The following is a 25,080-nucleotide window of genomic DNA, read 5'->3' as shown; positions in this document are numbered from 1 at the left end:
CATATTCATTAAGTTCATTTAAAGTTGTTCATTCTTACAGAGTTTATTCTCCAGTTTATATAAAAAATTTGATGTTCAATTTCAGGTATTTATTTTTTTCGTTACCGTATGGAACAATTATAGATATTTTTAAATTAATGTTGGAAATTGGTTTCAAAATGTAATTAACTCATTGTCATCCGTATTTATGGTTATAGATCAGAGGTACATATTTGTTAAATAGTTAATTGTATTTGTAATAAAATATAATTTCAGCTCTAATTTTTACTTCAGTTCTTCAGATTAAAATATGTTATTCATTCATTATGAAACATAAAACAACCTGTTTATAATAATTTCTAAATTAAGTCTTTCACTTTGTAATTTTCAGAGTAGAAGATGAACAAGAGATACATGTCCCTATGAGTATGTTCTGAGTGTGGGCAACAAGAAGAAATTCTGAGAAATAAGGATAATGAAAACGATAGAAAGGTATTAGTAATTCAAATTCGTAACAAACGCTCGATAAACTTTATTTTTCCGTATATCACATGGCACGATCGGGAGCTTCCGATCAAACGCATATATAGCGATCTGCAACGGTCGTAATTTCCATGTGCATGCGTGTCAGAGCATTAGAAAAAATGTGTTATTACACGTGTCTTGCGTAAAACTCGAGTATAAGAGAATATATCGTCTCGACATAGTAGGTCTTCGCTGCAAGCCCGGTAAGGCTGTGCTATTAAGGCACTCTATGCCAGGAATATGTTTAAAGTGCACGAGCGGTACAAACAGGATTTATGAAATATATAATGAATAATATGTATATATAATAGATATCTCTATAAAAGAAACGAAAGTATATTGTATGACAAATGGTAAATAAACATACATACATATGCAGACTCGTAGTTCGAGGGAAATTAAAACTAGGTGTATTCTAAAAATAATTGGACGGCGGTCTATAACGTATACCTACTTTAATCGCGATCCGTTTCCGTTTAGTTGTTCTGTGTGATAAAGCGGAATGTATGCGAGAATTTTTTTGTAACGTTACTTTAGTTAGCGTGAAAAGACAATTTAGAAACTCACAGAGGAAATCATCAGATATTGGATCATTAAGATATTAAAAATATTAAAATAATTAAAACTTTTTAACTACTATAATTGAAATCAAAATTCATATGCTTCTTTTCTAATTTTCTTATTATTTTCTTGTATCTTTTAACGGTATTTTTGTAGATTTCTAATGAATATATGTTATTAACGAGCGAAATTTAGGAGGCGAACGGATCGTTTCGTAAACCTAAAACAAAGTAACGTAAATGCTACACGATTGTACTTGCTGGAAACGTAGCATCGTAAAGCGAGATACTATCTCTTCTTGGCCTTCATAGCCCCGAGTATTTTTCTAATCATAAGTAGAAGAAGAACGCGGGTGTTCGAAATTTGTTGCTTTCGTTTCGGAGACTCCGCGCTCGATGAAAGAAACTTACGTCCCGCTTCTTCTTTACCCGATTCGAGTGCGTCATTTCGCTTAAAAGTATTTATACATTTGATGGAGACAATATACACAACACACTAGAACTCTGTATACACATAATACAACCATAAAATTGTTCCATTGCACGACAATAGGATGCTATAAATATACTAACGATGCACTCGACATCAAGTTTGCCAAGCATAAGTATATTAAAGACGCCATCGCGTGTTCCACAGAAAATAATGCAATAATTTGTTATTTTGCACGATACTGTAGACCGGAATTGGATCATCTGTTCTGAAACTACTTGTTCCCTCAGGTAGCCTGAATGGTGTTTAATAAATCCAGTTCACCGGAACCCATTGGTGTTCGGTGGCTAAGGCGTCTAACGCGGCGATCACCTGTCTAAATGTATTGTCGAAGTCTTCGTTCACGATCACCAGGTCGATATATTTCTCGTAGGCACGTTGTAAAGCCGCGGATTCTTCCAACGTTGCTTTCAGATCGTCCTCCTAGTTAGTGAAAAGCAAACTATAATTTAGCTGTACTTTGTAAAGTTTGAGAAAGATTAAGTTTTGATTGCATTTAGTTCAAGTGTGTTTGTTGATGGTGATTCTTTCTAATTGGAAGATTGAATATTAGAAAGATTGTAGCTTCCATACTGTGCCTTGAATATATTTGTTCTTTGTTTTGCATTAAGTCGCCACATAAGTCCTAACTACCAGAGTGAATCTTCTATAAATTTCATTTATAAATGCCTCTTTTATAAAAATTTTTTGGATTTATCATTAAAAGAAGGATATATTTTATTACATTTGTTATGTATTGTGATGTCTGAAAAAAATGAAAATTTTGATACTGGATTTGTCATCATGGGAACATTCTGAATGTCTGATTACTATGCGATTAATGAACATATTTCTTTCCTATTTTCTGTGAGTTTCAGAAGCACAGTTTATATTGATTTAATGTTATATCTACCACAATATTGCTAACTTATTTATATGATCGAAGAGGCGGACAAACTCTATGCAGCAACCTAATGTCACTAATAAACTACATTTTAAAATTAATGCATTGTCAATAAATTGCATTTAGATATTATATAAATTACAATTTTTTTTTGAATGTTACGTGATTCTGTATAGTGGTACATTTCAAACAATAATACTACACACCTACAAGCAATTACATTACGATAAAAGAAAAAGAAATACAATGAATATGCATGCAAATACAAACCTCGTACAAGGAAGCAAGAGATTCCAACGTCCTGGCTCTTCTCGAGCTGTACCTGATGGAACTCTGGCGGTCAAACTAGCAAAGCCAACATCAAATACATACGAAAGATTAAATAAAGAACGCTACGCCAATCAAGAGAAGGAAGTTATACAATAGGTAATATGTGAAAATATTCGATATCAATCTAAATGGAGTATAAAGAGTAATTGGTATTTGGAATTTTATGGAAGAAGAATTTCGTGGAAAAAAAACCAATCATTGAGTTATTGTAATCAAACAAAAGTGCATGCAATACATTTATAATAGGCAAATTACACGCATTTACACGACGACGGTAGACTGGCAGGCAGAGATTCGGAAGGTTGCATCGTAAAATATTTGATGGCTATGTTTATTTGAAACGCGGCCTGTGCCGTCGATATATGTTTCTTCTTTATACAAATTTCGCGCATCGAATCGTTCCATTTCAAATGGATTTCTTATTTCTCGTACGCGAAATTCGAATATGTTTTCAAAAAATAATAAATATTTAAATCATTCTGTAAATGTTTAAATATATTGTATTCGTGTAAATATATTTACTTGATAAAAATGTCATTTTAACGAGTAGTTGTAAAACTCGATTAACAAAACTTGAGTAACATTAACCAGTAGTTTCAATAATTAAAAAAATAGAAAGGGCAGTGATATATAATAGCAGCATAATTACCGTCAAGTTCCGACTGCTCGTTCCAGTCGACCTCGCCAAATCATATAACCATTTCAATTGTTCCATTCCTGGCGCCGCTATGAAGATAACATAGGGCATAAATTCCGTGCTGTTGTGAAGTATTTTCAGAGCAGCTGGACTACAGTCCAGAACGCACATTTTGCCAGCTCTGATTAACTCCCTCACGGAATCCAACTTTGTACCATACAAATGCCCACCGTGTTCTCCATACTCAAGGTATCGATGCTCTCTAATATCCGTTTCCATGGACTCGCGGTCGGTAAACCAATAACTTTTGCCATCTTCCTCGAGTACTCTGGGTGGTCGTGAGGTATCTATAAATATATGACTTCTATGAATCACAATATTATAATCCTAATTTGTAACTGTTAACAGTAGAAGAGAATGGTATTTTCCCATCAATTTTGTTTGTCATTCTCGTCAAGATCTCACGACACACAAAAATTATGACACTTACACGGAACAATGGTGCCGAACTTCTCAGGGTCGCTATTTATCAGCCTATTCTTCAGCGTCCTGCGACCAACTCCTCTTGGGCCGACTAAAGCCAAGGTCTTGCGTCTAAATGGCGGCATCCTGGCCACTTCTTCGTACAATAGCAGTTCCGCACTGTCAAATTCACCGTTGGACTTCGATTGATACATTTTCCTCTTCTTCTTTTTAGAGATCTTAGTCCCACAGATGCTAATTTTGTGTACAAAATCCGCTTCCGGTGGCACGAATGCTTTCCTTCGTTCTTCCAGTTCCAGCGACGGAATTAGACCTGGCGGACCTAGACCCTCGCCCTCGACTCGCCGAGCTTGCCACCAATTTGGGTCTGCTTGGTCTACAATTTGTAGTACGTCACCTTTCTGGAATGGAAGTCCAATCTCTACGCATGGTAACAGAGTGTCTTCCGATGGATCGTAGTCGAACAACGCTCTCATGTAACACTGTAATGTGAAAACAAATTCGAGATTTCAGGAGAGAGACGTGGTAGAAGGACTGCGGATTTTTATGTATTTATGAGAAATTTAAAGATGCAAAAATGCATACAATGTTTTATAATGTACAAAAACGTATAAAATAATGAAAGTATAGTGTTTGTTAAAATATTTAGTAGGTGAAACAAATGCTTGGCCAGATTTTACTTTCTCGTTTCTTTTTATAATGATATGAATTTGTATAAATATTCTCAATTTAATGATGAGTTCTATCTTCTCTTTTCTTTAATAGGAGAACAGTTTTAAAATTCAATATACTGAGTAATTCTTCTTTAATTATAAATTTTCTTATTTGATTTGGGGATTAAATATATGCTTTTGCTGTCTATCTATTCTTGAATATTTGCAATATATTTATTATTATAACATAAATTATTTTGTTAGCTTTTACTAAATTCCTTCGATTTAGCATATAATTTTAAAAATTAACGTATCTGTACGTAGATGATTGTTTTTTCTAGTAATAATAGTATGTAGTTCTCTAGAATTTCATCCATTCATACTTTTTATCCACCTATGTTTTATTCTTGTCTTCAAAACATAAGGCTTTTAAGCTCCGATGTTTTCCTTCACATAATTCTTATCTATTTCCATTCCTAAAACCTTTCACGTTTTTGAAAAAATTGATATTACAGGATATATAAACAATGTGCGAGCTATTCGCAAGTGTTCTTCGACGGATTGAGTTTCCCATTCTCGATCCACATTATCATTTATTTACACACGAAATACAGAGCTACCGCCAGATATAAAGAGTTATTACAATTCATGTTTCCAGTAATGATTTTTATATTTAGAACACGATTTTGACAGCATATTCTGTTCAACCTTTTGGACAAATTCCATCAGTGAAATAGTAAAATTTTATAGTCTAAATCCAATCGTGTTAAAGAGACCTCTTGTCGGAAGGTGGAAATCGTAACCACGTATCTCATATAGACGCCATTAAATTGAATCGTAAAGATCCTAAGAGGTCGATTAAACATATTTTTGTACCTCCATACTTTCATGCTTTTAATAGAAGCAATCTTCTTTTCAAGAAGGTGACCTTTCAAGAATTTTATTTTTACGTTCCTTTTAAATTTTCACCTTATTCGTGGTATAAATTCAATTTAGATTTATACCATATGAATTCAGATAGAGGAATTTAAAATTAGCCAACTTGAACCAAATCGAAAGTTAAATTATCTTCACTTACCGTAGATTTTACGGGTCGATTGCCATCAGAAGCGATTCCAGGTGCAAGTTTCAGCGACAAATTCTCCTTCGCCTCGTGAATGGCTTCCTGAAGCTCCTCAGGGTTGTGAACTTCCTTCCCGTTCACTTCGAGGATTACCTCGCCGGTTCTCAGGAGTCCCTGGCGGGCAGCAGTGCTTCCGCCTAAGATCCTGGCGATGATCAAATTTCCGGATTCGTCGACCTGCACCGTCAGACCCTGTACAAAGACGTACCAGTGAAAATAAACTCGCCTGTTCCCGTTGAATGCAACCAGGTTTGCTATTTAGTACATTTAGAGAACAATCGACGATTCTCTATGTCCGTTCCATTTTTGTTGTTACATTCTTGCGGTGTTGCTTGTTTGAGAAGGCCTACTGTTTCCATTTTAGCGTAAAAGTATAAACGAACATTGATGGAAGGGCATCATGCAATATCGCGGCTTTGTGCACTTGTTTGTTGAGAATACCTTTTGCTGACAATGAGAGAAAATAGCGAATGTTGAAATAGACTGTGGTTTAGCATACAGAGAATTCACCGGGTCCCAAGGATGTTTTGGATGGTTTTTAACACATGGAATCGACTTCAGGATAATGTAAAGATCGTATCGCTAATGCGCCATTTGTCTCTTTGCGAAAGAGAAGCCTTAGCTTCCAAGAACTTAATTATAAACGTGTGTCGGTGCTGCTGCAATTTTATTACAAAAACTTTTGGAATGCAGAAGGTTAAGAGCAGCATAAGGAAGAATAATGTATTATGTTTCTGTTAAAATGTTTTCTTCGCTTGGTATAAAGCTTGGAACAACGTGCCAGATTCATCGAAGAGGCCACGTGGCCTCGAATCAGCATCGCGCGGATAATAAACGTTTCCGAATTATTTATGAACTGCGAGTGGCATTTCCGTCTTTTCTTCGTTCGAGCGTGTTAAATCCGATTCAGAATGGGAATTCTCTCACGTGACGGAATGGTAAACCTCTAAAACTAGAGCCACGAACGAGAAAGTCGGCGCGAACGATTATATTTCTTTGTTGATTGCTCGACGTGCCTTCTCGTCAGCCGCTTTCTTCACCAACGAAACAAACCGTCAAACACAGAAGCTAAACATCCTTTAACACCCTGAACTCTTGAAACCTTTACAAAGATTTCCAAATATTCAAAGATATATTTCTAAGATTTTGAGCTATAAAAATTATTTGATTATTTGGAAAAGTGTCAAACGTTCATATCTATCTATTCATATTTTTCGTTAATTGTATTTCAATTCATCTTTTCTGTTAATTGTAAAGCCACAAACATTACACAGAGTGATCCAGTCGTCATAGTACAATCAACAAAGATTTCATGTGAAAATTTTAAAATTTATTTTCGTCAGTCCTTTCCGATTGCATAATGATCACTGGGACACTGTGTTCCTTCATTAATTCTAGAATTCAAGAATTCTATCGTGAAAGAATTTTTACCAGAGGTTCGTTAGGTTGCCTCCTAAGTCCAACCATCCTGACAGCTTCTGTCCTCTCGTTGGTAGGCATCGTCAGTTGCGATGGTTCCGGCTTCGATGGCGCTTCCTTTCGTTCGACGACCGCGTCGTGCGTCTCTAGAAGGGCTTTTAGATGCGAGCTTCTTAATAATCGTACGAGTTCGCGCGCGTTCTCGTCTCTGGAGGAGCGGAGCGCGTGACACACCTCGTCGACGATGTCACAAATGGACGAGCATACCGGTTCCACGTGAAGCGGAGGATCCTCCAAACGCTCCTGGACCTGCAACAGTCACGCCACGATGTCTGTCAGGTTTCCATGGGAACTGGTTTTTGTTCAAGTCGTCCTCGTTCGTCCTACTAACTCGACCGGCAACTTTTAGAATCTCTCAGTCAAGATTAGATTCCTTCCTTTTGATATTTTTCTTTGGCATGTTTTAGCTTACCTGGTAAATTTAGTTATTAAGTTTAGTTATTTGATCGAGCAATTATTTTCGAAGATTTGAAAATTATGCTTTTATAGATATAGTGATAGCATAGGAATTTGATTATCGATGATTGAACTATATTAAAATAAAATTACTGCAATGATACGAAGCTAACGTATTGTTGCGCAGAGGTTTACAGAATGAATCGATCATCATCGATGAAATAATAAGTCCCTAGAGCCCATCGAGGGCATCGAGCGCTCCTCGAACTCCTTTCTGGGCTACGTAGTAGCGTATGGCCAAAGCCACAAACAGTGAACGGCTTAGTCGTCGTCAGTTGTGAAAGTCGAAACGGGTTTCCGCATCAAATTCACCGTACGAGGAACCTTGGTTACTCTTGGTCCCCTCATACAACCCGAGAGAAACGAAGGTTTTTACTCCTCACTTGAATCAACAATGTTACGCGTGATATCAAAGATGTTTCAATGCTTTCTCTATATTTATCGAACAAATTCTTTTCGTAAATGTGAAGATTTCATAGAAGACAGTAATGTATTAGATACAATTTATTTTTTGATCGATTAAAATCGCAAGCATTTTTTGCTGACTTATCACCTAAGAGCGTGAAATTATCATTGCGCAACGATGACCCTGTGTCAACGAGGTTTGATTGGATTAGTGTCGAACCACATACGGCTAGTGTACTCCACATTGAACCAGCCAATGCAACGTTACAACAATGAAAGAGTAATTACGAAAGTAGGTCATTCACAGTGTTTCAGAGCCACCTTTAAGAATACTTGATACCTGAACGCTACGACGGAAAATGCCGAGCAACGAATAATCATGCACCTCTTAGAATAATTTCTTTAAAAAACAGATTGAAAGACAAAATTATATTCCAATTAATGGAATCAAAAGAGATATATCACGCGAATACTCAATTATAATAAAGAGAAAGTGGAATTGTGTTTAAAAATATTACGAAAAATTCAGGTGTCAGTCAAAATTAGCCAAATTGATCAGATAAGATTAATTCTTTGAGACAAATAGCTATTTTTTGACAACCACTTAATATTAGTATAAAAAAATTATTGTTATCTTTAATTTGAACGCTAAATAAATGCGAAGTGATATTTCGAGAAAAATTATAAAAACGATCGAGCATATCTGGATTAATCGAACAAGATCAGATGAAAAATTCTCCTCTCGTTTGAAAGACCAACGCGAATCGTTCGTCTATGGAAATTGTTTCACGAAGCCGTTGAAGTCGATGTTCCTCACCGTCAGTATGATTCATCGTCGAATCATTCGCGTCGATACATGTGCATCGCAGATGCACGATGTCGATTCAACGATTTTGTTGCAGCATCGATTATACGAATTGCAACATGGCATAAGTTTCCGTATGTAAAATATCGTACATTTTGGAAAAGGAGCATCAAAAGGAAGTAATGAATCTTCGATTTAGGCTTCTCTGCCCACGCGACTTGTATGTACACGCAACAATAAATCAACTCACGACGCGAGAGACATCAAAGAACACGGTCGAAGTTATGTTTTGGTTGAAACCTAAGAAAACAGTGTGTGATTTATCGAGAATCGTGTGCGTACGTCGAAATTTGAGGGATTGCTTTCATTAACGCATGCTAGAAAGTTCGATTACCTTACGAATTACTAATTCGCACACAAACGTTAACTTTGTATTTGGGTAAGCGATTCTAACTCTATTTTCGAGAATACAAATACTGTTTTTAGAAAATCAACCTTGCTACGTTTTAAAAAGATTATTATTTATCAAATCAGTTGTATCTTTTCCACATGAAAAGATATGTCAAATAATAAAAATTAACTTTTTCATTTTCTTTAACTCTTTTTCGACTAAATTGTATTCTTGCATGCACCTTTATAACAGACTTATATTTGTTCATAAGCTCGTGAAAATTAAAAATGAAACGTAGTTATTTTTATATAATTTGGAGAGATAATGGAAGGAAAAGAAGTAACTAACAATTAGTTGTGAGTAGCAAATAAAATTAGAATGCCACGTTACGTGGAACGAAGAATCGAGGTATTTCTCCATATGTCGCAAGATTGTAATTGTCGTGGGCACGAATTATACCGTATTTATAATGAAAACGACGGTAGAACAGCTGGCGTTCAACGAACGTTGTAGCCTATAATGAATTCTTCTGTTCTTCCGTGACGTCCCTGAAAAACCTCTCACGAAACAAACACAGGATTATTGCGCTTCAAGAACAAACAGCAACTCGCTCATTACACATATCAATAACTAAACGTTTCATTACTACTACGATCCAAACGATTGTGTGGCAATTCCGTGTCCTTCTTACTTCCTTTGTTATCCCTCGTTTTGAAATTTTTCAAACGAAAATCAAATAAATCACACATTCATACAGTAAATGTCGCAATTCTAAACGATACTATAGTTCGAATGACTTGCAAGAAAAATGTTAATCGACGTTCACTTACTGCTACAAAAACAAAGTAAAGAATGCAGTAACTCTTCTTCAGAAAGCAATTTGAAATTCTACCTTATCTATTTCCAAGAAATTACACAGTAAGTGGAATAATACCTTTCTTTAAGAGAATTAGAAGACTTCTCCAAATTTTGTTTGTTCGCTCACATCAAGAAATTGCGCGGCCTTTCCTTAACAAGATCGTCGAACGATTCTGAATTCCACCAAGTTCCGTTCCTCCAAAAAATGAAGCAAAGCACAACGAATGGTTCAAAATATGAATGGACAACAGTACCTCTCTGCTCCCCTTCTTCTAGAAATTACACAGGAAGTAGAATAATACCTTTCCCAAAACAGAATCATCAATCCACTAAAAACTCCACCGTTATCTTTAAATGGCCTTTGTTCAAAAACTGATACGAATGATATTAACAATTGATAAACGAAACACGTCTAATGTATGAAAATACAGAGATCATAGTACTCTCTTAAGATCGAGCTACTCTCAACCTCAAGATCCACGGACCACAGACGCCAAGAGGGGCCAACGGTCAACTAATTGCGCTTTCTCCCGATCTCACGTGTCAGCAGCAACAGTCTTCCACTCATCCACCTTTTCCATCTATCCACATTTCTACCCCAAACTCACCACCGCCCCACCAAAACGACGAAACGAGCCTCCTCAAAGATTTCTTCGCAGGAATCCTAACTTACACTGGAAGCCTGGAGAAATGCCGAGGCAGAGGTCGCCTGTCTCCGTTAGGTAGGACGCAGTACTCTGGAGAACGAGCTGGCCGCCGTCCTGGAACTGGAGTTCGCCGTATCGATCGGCCAGTGCCGTGAGGGTGCACTCACGCGGCGACAACCGACGGGGTAAACGGCCACGGGAGAACCTGGCGAGGGGTTTCCACAAGGGATAAACGCGACTTGGACAACACGCACAACGTGTGTGTTGCTTAGGTAAGCGGCGTCAGAAAACTGCCGCGCCTACTGACGTTTCTTTCGCCCCCACCTTCGTCAGGCGGCCAGCCTGAAACAGGTGGGGGCCCTTCTTCGGATGGTATGCAACACTCCGCTACGTTCGATGCAGGGCCGTCTACGTGCGTGCTTTAGACCCTATTCTACTAGATTTTCCATAAATGGATGATTTGGAATTTTGAAAATCGATGGTAGTTTTCCATTTAGAAGCTTATTTGGGTAATTGTGATTTTGGCAACCGTTCAGAAGCAGCTACATTCGTCAACTGGGGGAAAAGAGGAAAGCGATGTTAAAAATATTGCTTTTGATTTATCTTGGAATTTACTGTTATTTATAGGTTCTGCTTGTGTCACATAAATTAGTCTGTGAAAGTGAGCCATTTGTTTGTTGAGAATTGGACATTGATTACTTGGGTAGGAAAATTGAGAAGTCTATAAAACGTAATTTTAGATATATCTTGTTCAGGTCTTAGAATTTTCTTACTCTTTTTTTTATTACTGAATATATGTAAGATGGGTTTGATCTGAAATTGTTACAAAAGGATTAAGGATTACAGCGAAACGAGGTCAATTAACAATACCAATTGTTGTGGAAAAGTTCGTGGCAAATTAGAATTTTGATAGGTAGTAGGCATGTATGTTGCTATTTTGATATTTTAGAATTTTCAAATTCTTTTCTTATTAGTTGACACCTGATTGATAGTCTTATAATAAAGTTTCAATGCAATGACATGGGGTTAATTACCAATTGTCACCTTTTATAATATATCAAACGAATGAATAAAGGAAGTCTATTTATTGATTGAATTAACTTTGTCAGATTTAAAGTTAAAGGGTACCCTCTTAAATTCGACGACCTTACGATTGACAGTAATCTCATTAATTACGCGTATAGAGTTAGAAATCGACGATTTTAGGATTAAAGTAAGTTGGTCATGTTGCACTAGCTGGTTACACGATAATATTATTATCTAGCTAGTATCATTGTCGGAACTTCCAACGTTTCTTTCGACACGGGAAAGCGGCGATGTTTAAACGGAGTGCCAACGTGTAAACGAGAACGTGCCTCGTTGCGAGGAATGTTAAATATCCTAGCTACTTTATCTAGAAGAGGTAGAGGGGTATTCCTCTTACTACTCGAGCATTCCAATTGCGTACATTATTCCTGCGTGAAAGTACACATACACACAAACTCCTAACTTTCGTTTTATTCTTGTCCTTGGACATATTTAGCTACGAGATGTCCGAGTTTGCTTTTGTCAATGATGGGAATTTATAACGTGTGTACGTGTCGTTGATTTGAAAAATTATGCAATTCGATCACAATTGAATCGATGAATATAATGTCGTGGCAAAAAAGAAACGCTGGCAGTCATCGACACCGATCGGTTTGTCGATCTTGCGACACAGGTAGACCCTTCTCGAGATATTCAATAATCCGTTACGCGATACAACGGTATCGTATGACTCTAGTGTTAAAGACAGCTATTGCTACGGCAACATTAGCGAGTCTCGGTGTAATGAATAATTAGGAAAGTTTCAATTTTGAAGTAATTCTTCTTTCCAGTACCTTTATTAAATATTCTTTTAATTTTAAAATCTTTAAAACTTTTTAACTGATCCTTAATCTTTGATTATTGGCAGGGCAAAATCTAGCTCCGAAAGTTTACATAAGAAACATATACCTTATATCGTTTCATAACAAAATTAATGTCAAATAATTGTAATATATTCTATAATCGATTCATCATCAATTGTAATATATTTTACAATCGATTAAATTCATCATTTTGAGTTACGAATGTTTTTTTTTCGGAAAGTTTCTAATTTTTCTTTCATCGTATATACATATACATGTCACAATCATTGTTCCAAAAATATACCAACAAAATTGTATTCCAGATTTCCATCCTCTCAAATTGTACTAAAACGACATCGCAAACTAAAAACGCATGGTGCATAACTTTTCCAGTTACGTTCCTGTCACTTACACGTGCGTCAATGTCGCATACGCGTGTTCTCCGCTCGTCCCTTCGCGCGATTACAAAGCCGGTTGAAATTACATCGTAATCCGTGTGTGTACACGAGCGCACGCGACGTGACACTGCCTCACGATTTCTGCGAGAGCGGTCATAAGCGATGACTCGGTCGCTGAAGTTCGAGCCTGGGTCAATTACGCCGGATATCAGAGAAGCCGCGGCAACGATTTGTCAATTAACATACTTAGATTATTTACGAGGCATGATTCGCCAGTGGTTTCCGGCGCCGCTGGCGCGCGACCGTCTGATTCACGGTTTGCCTCGCTCGCTTCTTCCCTTCGCAGGAAACGCCTTTGTTCCCAAGGAGGACCCTCGCGGTTTCCGCTTTTCGGTGGACTGTCCACGGGATGGCTTTGTAAGGTGCACGTTCGAGACCAGGATGAATGGGACGGAGGAAAAAGAACGGAAGTGGAGTTTGTCATTAGTAATACAAAGGTTAGGGTAGTTGGTACAGGGGTGGAAGATTAATGAGACCTTCTTTCCGTAAACTGTGATGTTACTTTTCAGTTAAGATTCTTTTCTGCTAGAATTTATAGATTTATCTGCGTAAAAGCTATAAAATTTAGAAATGTTAGACAAGAGAGATGAGATGGAAAGAAAGATCGAAAGTTCTGTTTGTTATTAGTGGAATATCGTAATATACGAAGTGTCCGATTTTATCATATAGATTCCTGAATCTTTCTTTTCTTTTTCAATCAAATTGGTGGCTTTGATTTCTTTATAAATACCATTTTATAATGAATACTACAGTAATCTTGTATCTCGAGTTTTATCAAATTCATAAGGATTGACAAGATTTACTCAGTTTCTGTTTTGCACGTACTCCTCGAGCACGACGTTATTAACTCTATTAATGGGAATTTTCCTATTACTCAGGCGACGTCTCAGCCTAATTAAACCTAACCACGTTCAGCTGAGTCATTAAGATACTCCCAAGATAAATTAGCAATTTTAGAATATACGAAAATAAAAATACCTGGAGGAGAGATACCACGAGAAAATCAAACTTCTCACACCTCTCTTAAATCCTTCCTTCCAACAGTTCCACATTAGCCATCAAATTTACCAAGGTTGTTTGGTGACCGGTTTTTACGGTTTTCAACGAAACCAGTAACACCATATCGCATCTGTCAACGTTTGCTATTGTTGTCTTGAACCGAGCCGGAAACGAACACCGGCTTCTTAACGACTTTTCGACACCAGACGAAACTTCTACCTGCTGATCCTGAAGAACAGGATGGAATGTGGGCCCAGCAGGTGCGGTAAGTTATATATATATACGTGTGGATGGGCACTAACGTTTCGCAGGAAAGCCACGGATGCGTGCAGTTGATCGGGAACAAGATAATTCGAACGGTTTTGGGTCACGAGCCAGCAACCAACTTTGAGACTTTACAGATACGTTAAACTTCAAAGATCTTTTACGCCATCATTTTGGAATATTTTTAGAGACCTAAAGTCAAAGTTCTTCTTTTTTATAATTCTAAGAATTTCAAGAAACTGCTCGACCTGTTGGACGGCTTCCAATAAAAAGATGCTCGAGTCTTCCAACTGCACTTCTTCCTCTGTGTAGAACATTGAATTATTGAACGTTTCTTAACTCTCCGTAGATACAGTGAATCATTGGCAAAGTAACTAAAGTTCTATCAAATTTTTTATTAAATTGTTTTATTGAAAACAGATTTGATTCAACAAATAGTTGTATAACTTAATAGAAACCTAAGCTATCTACGAAATGTGAAAAAATATATTTTACGGAACATTAAATATCTTTAAGATTATAACCGAAGATATAAAATGATCCTAAAAACTCGACAGTAATGAATGCATTCTATAAATAAAGAAGCTCGAGGTGTAATTAAAAATATACGCAGACGTATCATAGTTGTTACGTAATGGATCAGAGAAGAGGTGACGTACGTAGTCACGTCACACTGCTGAATTTACACCAATCGGCGGATAGTAATATTTTCACTTGAAGAGCCCAAGTTGTTCCATGGTTCGACGGGAAATGTATGTCACGACCAAAATAATGCGGCTGTTTCACGCAGCCATAGTGCAAGCGGCGTGTAAAAAGAAGTTGCGTACAAGACTTGTTTTGAAAATTTCATTGGTCGACCCGAGTGTTCTGACGTTTTCGAGTTCCAGCGTCGCGCATTCCTGCGCTACGGGATCTTTGCGGTTAGCGTCTCTTAAATTCCGTAGGAATTGCTCGGTTAGTGGAAACGTTGGCTCATTTTTGCACGAGAAGAGTTGAAAAATAGTATAAGAGTTAAAAATACTATTTGTGTTTTAAAAACCTAGTTTTAATTGTTGATGAATGTAGCAATTGAAATTAATGTATTGTAATCGAAGAGACTGAGAATGATTAGAACAAATAGTCTGTTGCGAATTTTTATAGAAATTAACTGTGTTATATGTATTTCTAGAATGATTCATTCATTCTGATTCATTCATTCTAATGATTTACTACAGATCGTAATTCCCAAAAACGTACTGGTCGTGTTGAATATCGGAATACAAGGTGATAAAATTATATTCGCTGTCACCAGATCATTTTCTAACCAATATCACGTGCACAACCAAGTCCCGATATTTTCAATCGTAGCGACACTAGTTTGGATGGCTAGAAATGTGCGAATTAAGTCTTAGAAGATTTATGCGTCTTCATGTGGTATATCGAGTTCATAGTCGATTTATTGCTTCGAATTCAGGTAGCCGTTGTTAGATGAGATTGTTTGAGAATGTCTGGCGTAACATTCATAAATTATAGCGAAAGGTTTTCAGCGTCTGAATTTCTTGTTTTACAAAACAGAAAGTGGCCATTACAAGTTGAATGAATGGATTGAATGTCAACGATGGGAAATAAAAATTTGTATAATAGCGCTGAGTGTTGGATGTGAGAACGAATAGTATTTTGAAGAATAGAATACAGTCGTGGAAAGTGTTTTGTTCACTGACAGGAAGCTTTCGTAATATAAGAATACTATACATCGCAGTGGAACAGAAAGCTGAAACCAAAAGTTGAGAGAAATAGGCAAGTGAAAAGGTGTTCATTTATTACAGTTTTGATGGTGAAGCTGTAATGAAACTGGAAACGAAAACGAGCGGCGACACGGTCAACGAAGCGTATTTATGTACCGTGAAAATGACATAGATGACGTTTTTACTAAACAGCAAAAAAGCACGTAAAACTATTAACCTCTTCAGAAACGAATTTATTTAAAATTAGAAAACGATCATTATTTCTCATTTTTCTGAGAAAAGAAATGTACGCTATTGAACACATACGCGGCAAGTGGGTTTTCAGGTTAACTATTTGTAAAGCGATTTCCTCCGTCAAGGGAATATTTATGACTTAAATTAAAGAAAAAGTAAATACAAAACATATATACAAAACATATATACTTCCGTTCACAACAGATATATTGGATCACAATTTTATACGAATACAGAATTTCAACCAATTGTTTCAACTAATTTCCAATTGTTTCTTTAATAATTTAGATTAATTATTATATTTTGTATGAAAATAAATGTTCCGATACTTCTTTATTCCTAATCTCCAAGAGATTAGAAAAATAACACTTTTATTAAGAAGATTAAAGGAAACATCAAAAGCCTAAATAAATGAAAAGTCGGGAAGAAAAACTTTGAGAAGGCATAGAAACAAATAAACGTACCCAAAGGTTAAGTATCCAGCTATACAGAATACCAAATGTTAAAGGAGTTAAACAAAGCTCGGTAATCGATCAATAAAAGACAGAATAGTAACAGACTAAACAAGCCAGCTAGCCCACGAGTAAGTATATCTTTCCTATTTTTACGAACGAGCTAAGAAACCGATCCCAAACGAGTATCGAGCGTGGAAGGAACGAGTTCAACGACATTGGAAGATTTTTACCGACCTCGGCAAGGGGACTCGCGGCTGGCTGCGTTACGTTTTCCATTTCACGGCGTTGCATTCGTACGGGGATTTCACGGCGGACGAGGCACTCTCTCGTAAATGACGGTCTCTTTCTCGTAAAATCGAGCGTAGTAAACACGTGGCACGTGCATGTGTCTCGAAACCATCTGCCCTCAGCGCGCATGATCCAACGACGCACGCTATTGTTTATTTTGCCGATGCCAAAAATAATACACACACGCGCGAATAATGGTTGCAATTAACCCGATTCGATATATGCTGAAAAAATTCTATGCTCAAGCAAGTGGCAATTGACAATCTAACAAATAAGCTATCGATTACGAGGCTGTAATAGTTGCGCTCATTGATCTTCATTTACTACGAATGAGAAAACACAATCATCATCCTGTTGTAACAAAACTAAACTTCTTCGTTCTATTCTAGTGAACTGCAAATTAGCCGGTAGTGCGAATAAACAATGATTGATAACAGGAAACGATTATAACAAACTGTCAGCTCGGTTCACAGTTGTAAAAGAGAAGATATCGCGGTCATGCTTCCCTACAATATTAGATATTTCGAAACAACATCTTTAATTTTAATTACTTTCAATGGAATATCGCTTGAAAATTGTTTCCTTTCGACGTAGGAAACGTCCACCTGCATTACATCCAGGCAAACTAACCTCATTTTTTTTATTTATCAACGAGATTTAAACCAACTTAGAATTTATTTTCTAATATTGTAATAACACAAAATAAATGGAGAAGATTTCTAAATTCCTGAATTCTTCGTATTACAAAAGTTTATCATCGTAACTGGATACAAAATGGGAGGATAATGATGTAATACACGAGACAGAAAAGATCACTAGCATGAAGACACGCGTTTACTCACCTTCACTAGAGACGTGACCACAGGGCTATCCAGGAGACCTTTGAGGAAGAGCAGATCCGTGTCGTCAGCCACCTTGCCCAGCTCCTCCAGGTTGTCGCGTACGTGCATGAAGGCGGCTGGAACAGTGATCAGGCACTTTTCCATAACACCGTGCTACGTGGACGTGCGCGAAGGGCAACGACACTACCGGCACGAGCGTCGAGGGTGCAAAAGAGCGACGCGAGGGGATGCCGGGTGTGGCCATTCGATGGATCAATATTGGGGCAGCCACAGGTGGCTGGAGTTAAAGCATGAGACACTTCGGTGGAAAAATCGAAAAGCGAGAAGTCGAGTAAGTGTTGATGCGAAAGGAAGTATTATTCACGTAGAGGTAAAATTTTTAAATGGTTACCTTTAGACCGCGAATATTTATGCATTTATGGAAAGTTGAAGTATACAAAAATATGCAAAATGCATATAATATAGTAAATTGTTTTAAGTACTATAGTATTGTAGTATATGGTACCTCTATAGTGGTTATAATATTTATATAATATTGAGTTATAATATTATTTTTATAGAAATGTGAATTTGAATTAGTATAACTGAAATTATTCCCGTTTATATATATCAGGTATATTTTCGCCTAAAACACTACGTATTATTTGAGCAAACATTGTAATTTTGCGAATATTCCATTCCACGATATAATAGTATTAATTTAGAAATAAACAGCATATACATATTTTACATGAGTTATGAAAACAAAATGTTCTGATTTATATGTTCACCAGTGCGTGTATATTATTTCGTATATGCAGTTCACATGCCAGTAGAATAAAAATAAATAATAGAAAGAAAATAAATAATAAATTTAACAACTTGGGAAAATATGTTTTTGCAAGATTCATAATTTGATCGAGATCAAAATAGTAATGAAATAATGTTGGGTATTAGTTTTCAGAATATAAACTCAAAGGTTATGTATTTTGTATTAAAAATTTAAGTTTTTGTCAAGATTTTAGCGAGTACTTCCTTTATGAATGTGAATGAATACCAGACTTTTCAAAACATACGACTTATTTGTGATAGAGTTACTGCTGAACTTATTCTTCCAGATTTCAGAACCTAATTAATCAAAGGCCGATAATTAACCGAATCTCAATTTCAAGTATGATGTTCGTCAATCTAGTTTGTACAATTTAGAGTCAAATATAGTATGTTCGGATTCGAAAGAAATTTGAAGCAAGCTCAAGGACCAAAGAATCATCTTACTGCTAACAATGGTTTCCAGCTGGTGCCAATTAGCATTGAATCTATTCACAAGTACCAGGACTAATTAGAGTCATAGTCAGACTTCGACCTACCTTTTCACTCTCGTTCGACCTTACTTCGTCGAACAATTTTCAACACGAGACAACGTTTAGCGTAATTATGAATGAGATAAAGCCTTTTTACTATTTCAAACACAGAATACAAAAAGAACATTCTATTGTTTAATTGTCAATATTAATAGCCAAAAAAGAGTTTAAATCAAACATTACAAATCGTTCGTAATGTATTTGGAAATGTGACGTCTCCCCATGAAAAACGTCTTGGAATCACAATTTATTTTATAAATTATTTTAATAAAATTTATTTATTTTAATAAAAGCAGCGACACAAGATGTTTTGCTAAAAATATCTCTTATCTTCGCAAACATATTCTGTTACAAAGTTAAATCATACAATTTTCTAAAATTATCTCATTTGCAATTACATTACATCCCTTAGAACACATTTATCATAAAGGGTAGTTTGTCGAACTAGTTGTATCTTTATAATTTATGACGTTTAATTATCGAAGACGAGACGAGGCCTTCTCCAGGTTCGAGTGGTTCTGATAAATAGTGATTGGCCACTTGAATGTACGATGATAAGCGATGTCGACGATGGGACGTTTGCATGATAAATGCGTGTAGTTACACGAAGCTATCGAACCACGAGTGCATAGAGCCATACTATGACGATCGCGTATCGTCTTTCCAGAACGCCTCGACCTATTTCTCGCCTGGTTTACAGCCGAAGGAAAAAGTTCTTAAACCAGTCTGTCCGTGTGTATACGGGCGAAACGAAACGCTGGTTTGACGATACGTTATACAAGCAACTGCAAATCTTTAACTTTAATACGAGACTATATAAAGAAAATTATATCTTCTATTTGAAGAAAAATATGATCGTGCCAAATTTAGTATAATTTTTTACTATATTTTTTTATTTGAGATTGTCTAACTTCAGTATTGGATCAGAAAATGTTCCACTCGCTCGTTCTGATTGATTTTGTGCATGAAACAGAAGTGCAGAAGAATTAGGAAGAGAAGAATATTTAAATACACTTAGAATTGCGTCAATTTTTTCGAACCTTCTCTATTTTAGATTATTGAACTCTTTGGGAATTTTAATTAATTTCAATTAAAAAGGAGAAACGACGTTACAAAAGGGCATTCAAATTTGTTAAAAACCAAAGCGATGCACATAAACATGGAGGAATAATACGAGATAATAAAATACGAGAAGTTTGTTCGCGGAATTCTGATGGAGAACCGGAAGGAAATATTTCTTCTGAACGTTACATTAGAAAAATTTTCAATGGAATTCTTTCAATGTAGAACCAAACAAATCTAAACTAACATCGTAGCTTTACCATTTTCTATTTGATAGAGTTTGGTGCCATTCACAGCATCGATGCTGGCTAACAGCCGGCGATCTTCTATCTTCTCCTTTCTTCCGAAGAAAACCATTTTGACGTTTCTTCTTACACGACTATGTAAACTCTTATATAAGAAATCTTTAATACATCAACAAATCACATTTTCGTTTTCTTCTCCGTTTCACATTTTACATTCTCATCGTCATATCTAACGTCACGTCTCGTTGACGTCACTAAACGCCAGACACCATAAGTAAGTACGATTATTTTCACATTCCTGCACTGTCAAACAACGAAACAAGAAATCTCTTCTTTAGGAGTCTGTATCTACTGAATCCTACCACAACGTTGTTAAAAAGTGGAACAGTTTCAATCACCATAACTCAATTATCACCGAACTATCCATCTTACTATCAACAATCATTGTTCTTTGTAACACGCATTCTCACGCGATCGTTGATCTTTCGGGAAGCCACGTTCCTTTCGGTAGCCAAGCCAGTGTTTGTCAAGGCAGAGCAAACAAGAGAATTTTCTTCGAAGACGTAGGAAGCGTGCACACTGGTCCGTTCCGCGGCAACACGTCACGGTGAATGGAAACTCCGTGTTACACCTGCTTGGGGCCCTAGGCCCCTGCCAGGAGACTAAAAGCGACACCCCGTGGAAGTGATGGAACACAACGAAGTTAGAAGAACATTCGCGCCGCGCCACGCTGCTCCCTTCGAGCTCAGGAAATTCGTGACGCTTTTTAAGGGCATCCTGACTACGTCAAAGAAAGTGCTCTTTCTTTTGCCACGGAAACATCTTTAACGGCCGATGCTTTCGAGTATTTTTTTCAAATCAAATAGTACGAGCATATGGAGCTGGTAGTTTTTAAATAGTTATTTGTGATTCGTCGTGGCTGATTGATTCTCGGGGAATTCTTTTTTCCTTTCCTTTTAAAATGACGGATGTCGATAGTAGGTTGAAACTGTTGAAACGTGGGGTTGCGTTGCAAGGTGCAAGCAGGAAACAGGTTACTTATTCGGACCGAAGATTGTTGAATGTAGGATAGTTTATGGTTTAATTAAAAGTTTCGTTCAAGTTTTAGTTGCTTTCTATTATAATTGAGAAGAATTGCTCTCTGCTTTTAGTAAGATCTCGTTAGTGTTAGTTGTTCGTTGTCGTAGTTGAGGAAAATGATTCTTGCTTATGGCGTGACCTTTTAAAAGTTTTGTGAAAGGCTCGAATGATCTTTATTTCATTATGTCTCATTTCATTTGTCAAAGTTATTTCACACATTCACACACACATAACCCTGAAGTTTTCGCACAATAACGAACCTCACAAGTTGATTTTCTTTTAGGATTTTGACGATTGATACCATCAGAATGGTTCAGCTGGTTACGTTACGAAGTTTTTAAGCTATCAAAGCAAATTTCAAATCTAATTGAAGTTTCACTTGGCAAATCTCATTCACCAAATAGCGCCACTTGTGAATCGAATTTCACATATCCATAGGTTTCCACTCGAGAAGAATCACACTTTATTATTTACATGATTTAGTCGTTTGAGCTACACACTCTATGACAAAAGACGCTGGGGCGCTTTAAAAACAGAACGTGAATTGTATAGTCTACGAAGATTGTCGCGATGCGTGTTGTCGTCGTCGAAGAACGATTGAAACTGCCGTTTCTAAAATTTCATCGGGGAACGAGCGCATCAAAAGGAGAGGAAAGCTATTCTTATTTTTCCAGACAAACCAAAGCGAGAGAACACGAGAAAGAGAGGAGCGTACGAGGAAAAGGAAAGAACCACCGGGTAACTGCCCGCGAGAATCCGAGCACGTTGATGAAGGGTCCAGAAACGAACCAGCTGATCTTCGGAGGAAGGAAATCATTCTTCATGGATGTAACGAAAAAAATCGACCGTCACAGGGCTCGTGTCTCATTTTAGATAATTTCATTGTACAATTTGTCGCGATTATTCACCCTTTTTTCTTTTTTACATTATTTTTTGTTCGATTTGACTTCGCGAAGAGTTGACTTCGAAATAACTTTACGATGAGTGGAGGAATTTTGTTGTAACCGGAAAACACGTTTTTGGTCTTTTGGATTTTTGAAATATTTGAAAATTTTTTAATTTATTAGTAATTTTTCTTCTAGTACATTTTTGTCTTTGATGGAACGTTAGTCTCTTGTTTATGTTATTTTCGGTTCAATTATTTTAAAGTATTAGTTGATTCTGTTGAAAAATTATCTTATGATCAGGGGAATTGAAACTCAATGATTTTCTTAGGTTCTTTAGATAGATATTTATGAAAGTTTTAGATTATACTTTTCCATTGGATTTTTATCAAGGTGAAATACTAAGGTTATTTAGAATATTTTACGCGAGATACTTCTGAGTCGATTAAACGTTTTATCGTGAACAGATGTTCAACGTAACCCACCGATCGTGCAAATCGTGATTTTATTAACGTTTATTTTGTCCCACACTAGAGAAATACACAGGCTCCGGACCAGGGATCTGAAACTGCTTTCAATCAGGATGGCCGTAAGGTGTAGACGGAAACCATTTGCTCCATCGAAATTACAAAACGGAAGTAACTATGAATTCGATATTAGAAGTTATAGCCTGGAATCCATGAAGATTTTTAATAAACTTCTCATGAGGCAGCTCAAATTTAAAATCATACATACGATACAAGTTAAATATAAAATTCTTGGAAAGTACATGAAAAAGATCGCTTTTACGATAGAGATAATAGTATAACAGAAAAACAGTTCAACGAAAGTAAGAAGCTTTCGTGGAAAGCTTAAGAAAAGCAGGAGGAATGAATCTGAACACACAAGATTTTTAAAGAGATTCTTAAATCTGTGAAAATAAAGAGCGAATAAAATTTGAATTTTGAAAATTTTCCTGGCTGAAGATTGTAAATATAGAAGAATTTGGATTTCGTGATGATGTTACTATATTATACATGATCATTGAAATTAGTATTCATTCAAGGTCCTAAATTATATAGCTGGCTTTGTTATGGGTTTTATCGATCGTCCGAGTTCTCTTCTTGAGAGCACGCGTTAATATCGACCGTCTCTTTGTTGTAATTTTTCCATGACGTCGTGAATTTCATTTCGGCGTTTCAAAGATGTGAAATATTCGTGAAATTGAAAATTTTGAAAAATATTGGTAACAAATCGAGATATCTGATTTAACTTGTAAGTCGCGAAGGAAAGATAATAAAGATAAATTAATACTCATTAAGTCGAATTCGAGCTATTCAAAAAGTCATAATATATATCTGAAATGATCCAATTAACAGGTTATTCTAGCATTCTTCAGAAATAAAGTAGATAAAGAATTTAATGTAAAAGTATTTGCAAATTTGTCCCAAAACTTGATCACCACGTCAATGTGATACTAAATCCCTGTGAGACGTGTCTGAACCGCAATGTGAAAAACTGGAACGTAAGTCAGCATCGATGGTGCTTCCACTGAAATCACGTTAAATTTAACAGGATCACAGACATTTTATGTCAGAGGAGGAAGAATCTTCGAAGAATGGTAAACGAAAGTTATAGAGAAGGAAAAGTTCGTAGAAGTCGGATGAAACGGTTCAATCAATATCCTCCATCCGTACAAATCAAGATCCAGAGAACTGTCAAGAATTCAAAGTGACGAGTGGAATCTATCGAAAGTTTTGGGGAGACCTGATAAGACGAGACTTTAGAAATTCTACGAAAGTCGAGCAGCAAAGTACAAGATCTTTAGATCTTTAAAAAGTTTGCGGCTATTTCGTTAATTAGATATTTAAATTCAGATTCTATTTAACGCAAGATTAGAATTACAAAGATTAAATTACAAGTTTCTTAAGATAAGTTTACATTTTTTAATTCAAGTTCAGATATAAATCACTAGTGCAAATTCAAACTTTCTTTTACATTCAAATTCGAATTTTCAATTCGAAATTTTCAATTTTCTAGACCTCGATATAAATGGCGGGAGAACTAATCGAAACCCACTTCGATAACAGAGGTGAGTAAATCAAACGGTTCGTGTAGTCAATAAAACGTTACTCGACTCAGTTCAATCTCTCCAATCTCGGACAGTTCAATCTACAATCCGTTCTATACTCGAACAATTTCAAACTTACCGGAAGTGGATTTCAAGTGCGGCAGTTCCTTCTTAGGAATGATCGAGGGTAGTTTCGAACACCCACAAATGTCCTCGATATCCATCATCGACTTGCTATTCTTCATCCTGGTGGACGATAGTGGAATGTGGTTTCAGGTGACGCCAATCGGCATCACGATCAGCATGGATCCCAGCCTCGAGTATTCCACTGACAGGATCGAACTTCCGTTTGCCCAAATTCCCGATTCACCGGCGACTTTGTCATTCTCCCTGTCACTCTTCCTCTCGAATGTTCCACGTGTTGTCCACGTCCTCCCGTCAATTGATCTACGTTTGACGCGAAGTCAAAATGGCAGTCGAAGATCTCGTGATCTATTCATAGATCACCGGTAATGGTCCGTGATCGTGGTAGCGTCGAAGAGAACGAACGAACGAGGAAGACCGCAACGGGACCTATAAGCCC

At 36.6% G+C, this 25,080-nt stretch overlaps 1 protein-coding gene and 1 long non-coding RNA gene across 7 annotated transcripts; one reads left to right on the top strand and one right to left on the bottom strand.

Moving 5' to 3' along the window:
* The first annotated feature begins 73 nt into the window (after window positions 1–73).
* On the top strand, window positions 74–611 carry LOC125385957. Its single transcript, XR_007225749.1, has 2 exons — window positions 74–204; window positions 371–611. It is a non-coding gene; the product is annotated as an uncharacterized LOC125385957 (long non-coding RNA).
* Window positions 497–25,080, bottom strand: LOC100651458 (protein PALS2). Of its 6 annotated transcripts, none has more exons than XM_012313569.3 (8): window positions 24,637–25,080; window positions 17,837–17,952; window positions 7,095–7,391; window positions 5,619–5,855; window positions 3,895–4,369; window positions 3,417–3,751; window positions 2,708–2,782; window positions 497–1,977 (listed from the first exon to the last, which is right to left on the bottom strand). In XM_012313569.3, the coding sequence occupies exons 1-8, from the start codon at window positions 24,740–24,742 to the stop codon at window positions 1,801–1,803; spliced, it is 1,818 nt and encodes a 605-aa protein (XP_012168959.1). In that variant the 5' UTR covers window positions 24,743–25,080; the 3' UTR covers window positions 497–1,800. The 6 variants fall into 6 exon arrangements, with proteins under 6 accessions (XP_012168959.1, XP_020720888.1, XP_012168960.1 ...); XM_020865229.2 differs by lacking the exon at window positions 24,637–25,080 and adding an exon at window positions 20,499–20,610; XM_012313570.3 differs by lacking the exon at window positions 2,708–2,782.

This window comes from Bombus terrestris, chromosome 11, assembly GCF_910591885.1.
Source record: "Bombus terrestris chromosome 11, iyBomTerr1.2, whole genome shotgun sequence".
In the NCBI taxonomy this organism is placed as follows: domain Eukaryota; kingdom Metazoa; phylum Arthropoda; class Insecta; order Hymenoptera; family Apidae; genus Bombus; species Bombus terrestris.
Note: the sequence above shows the minus strand (reverse complement) of the source record. Positions and strands in the feature narration are given on the sequence as shown.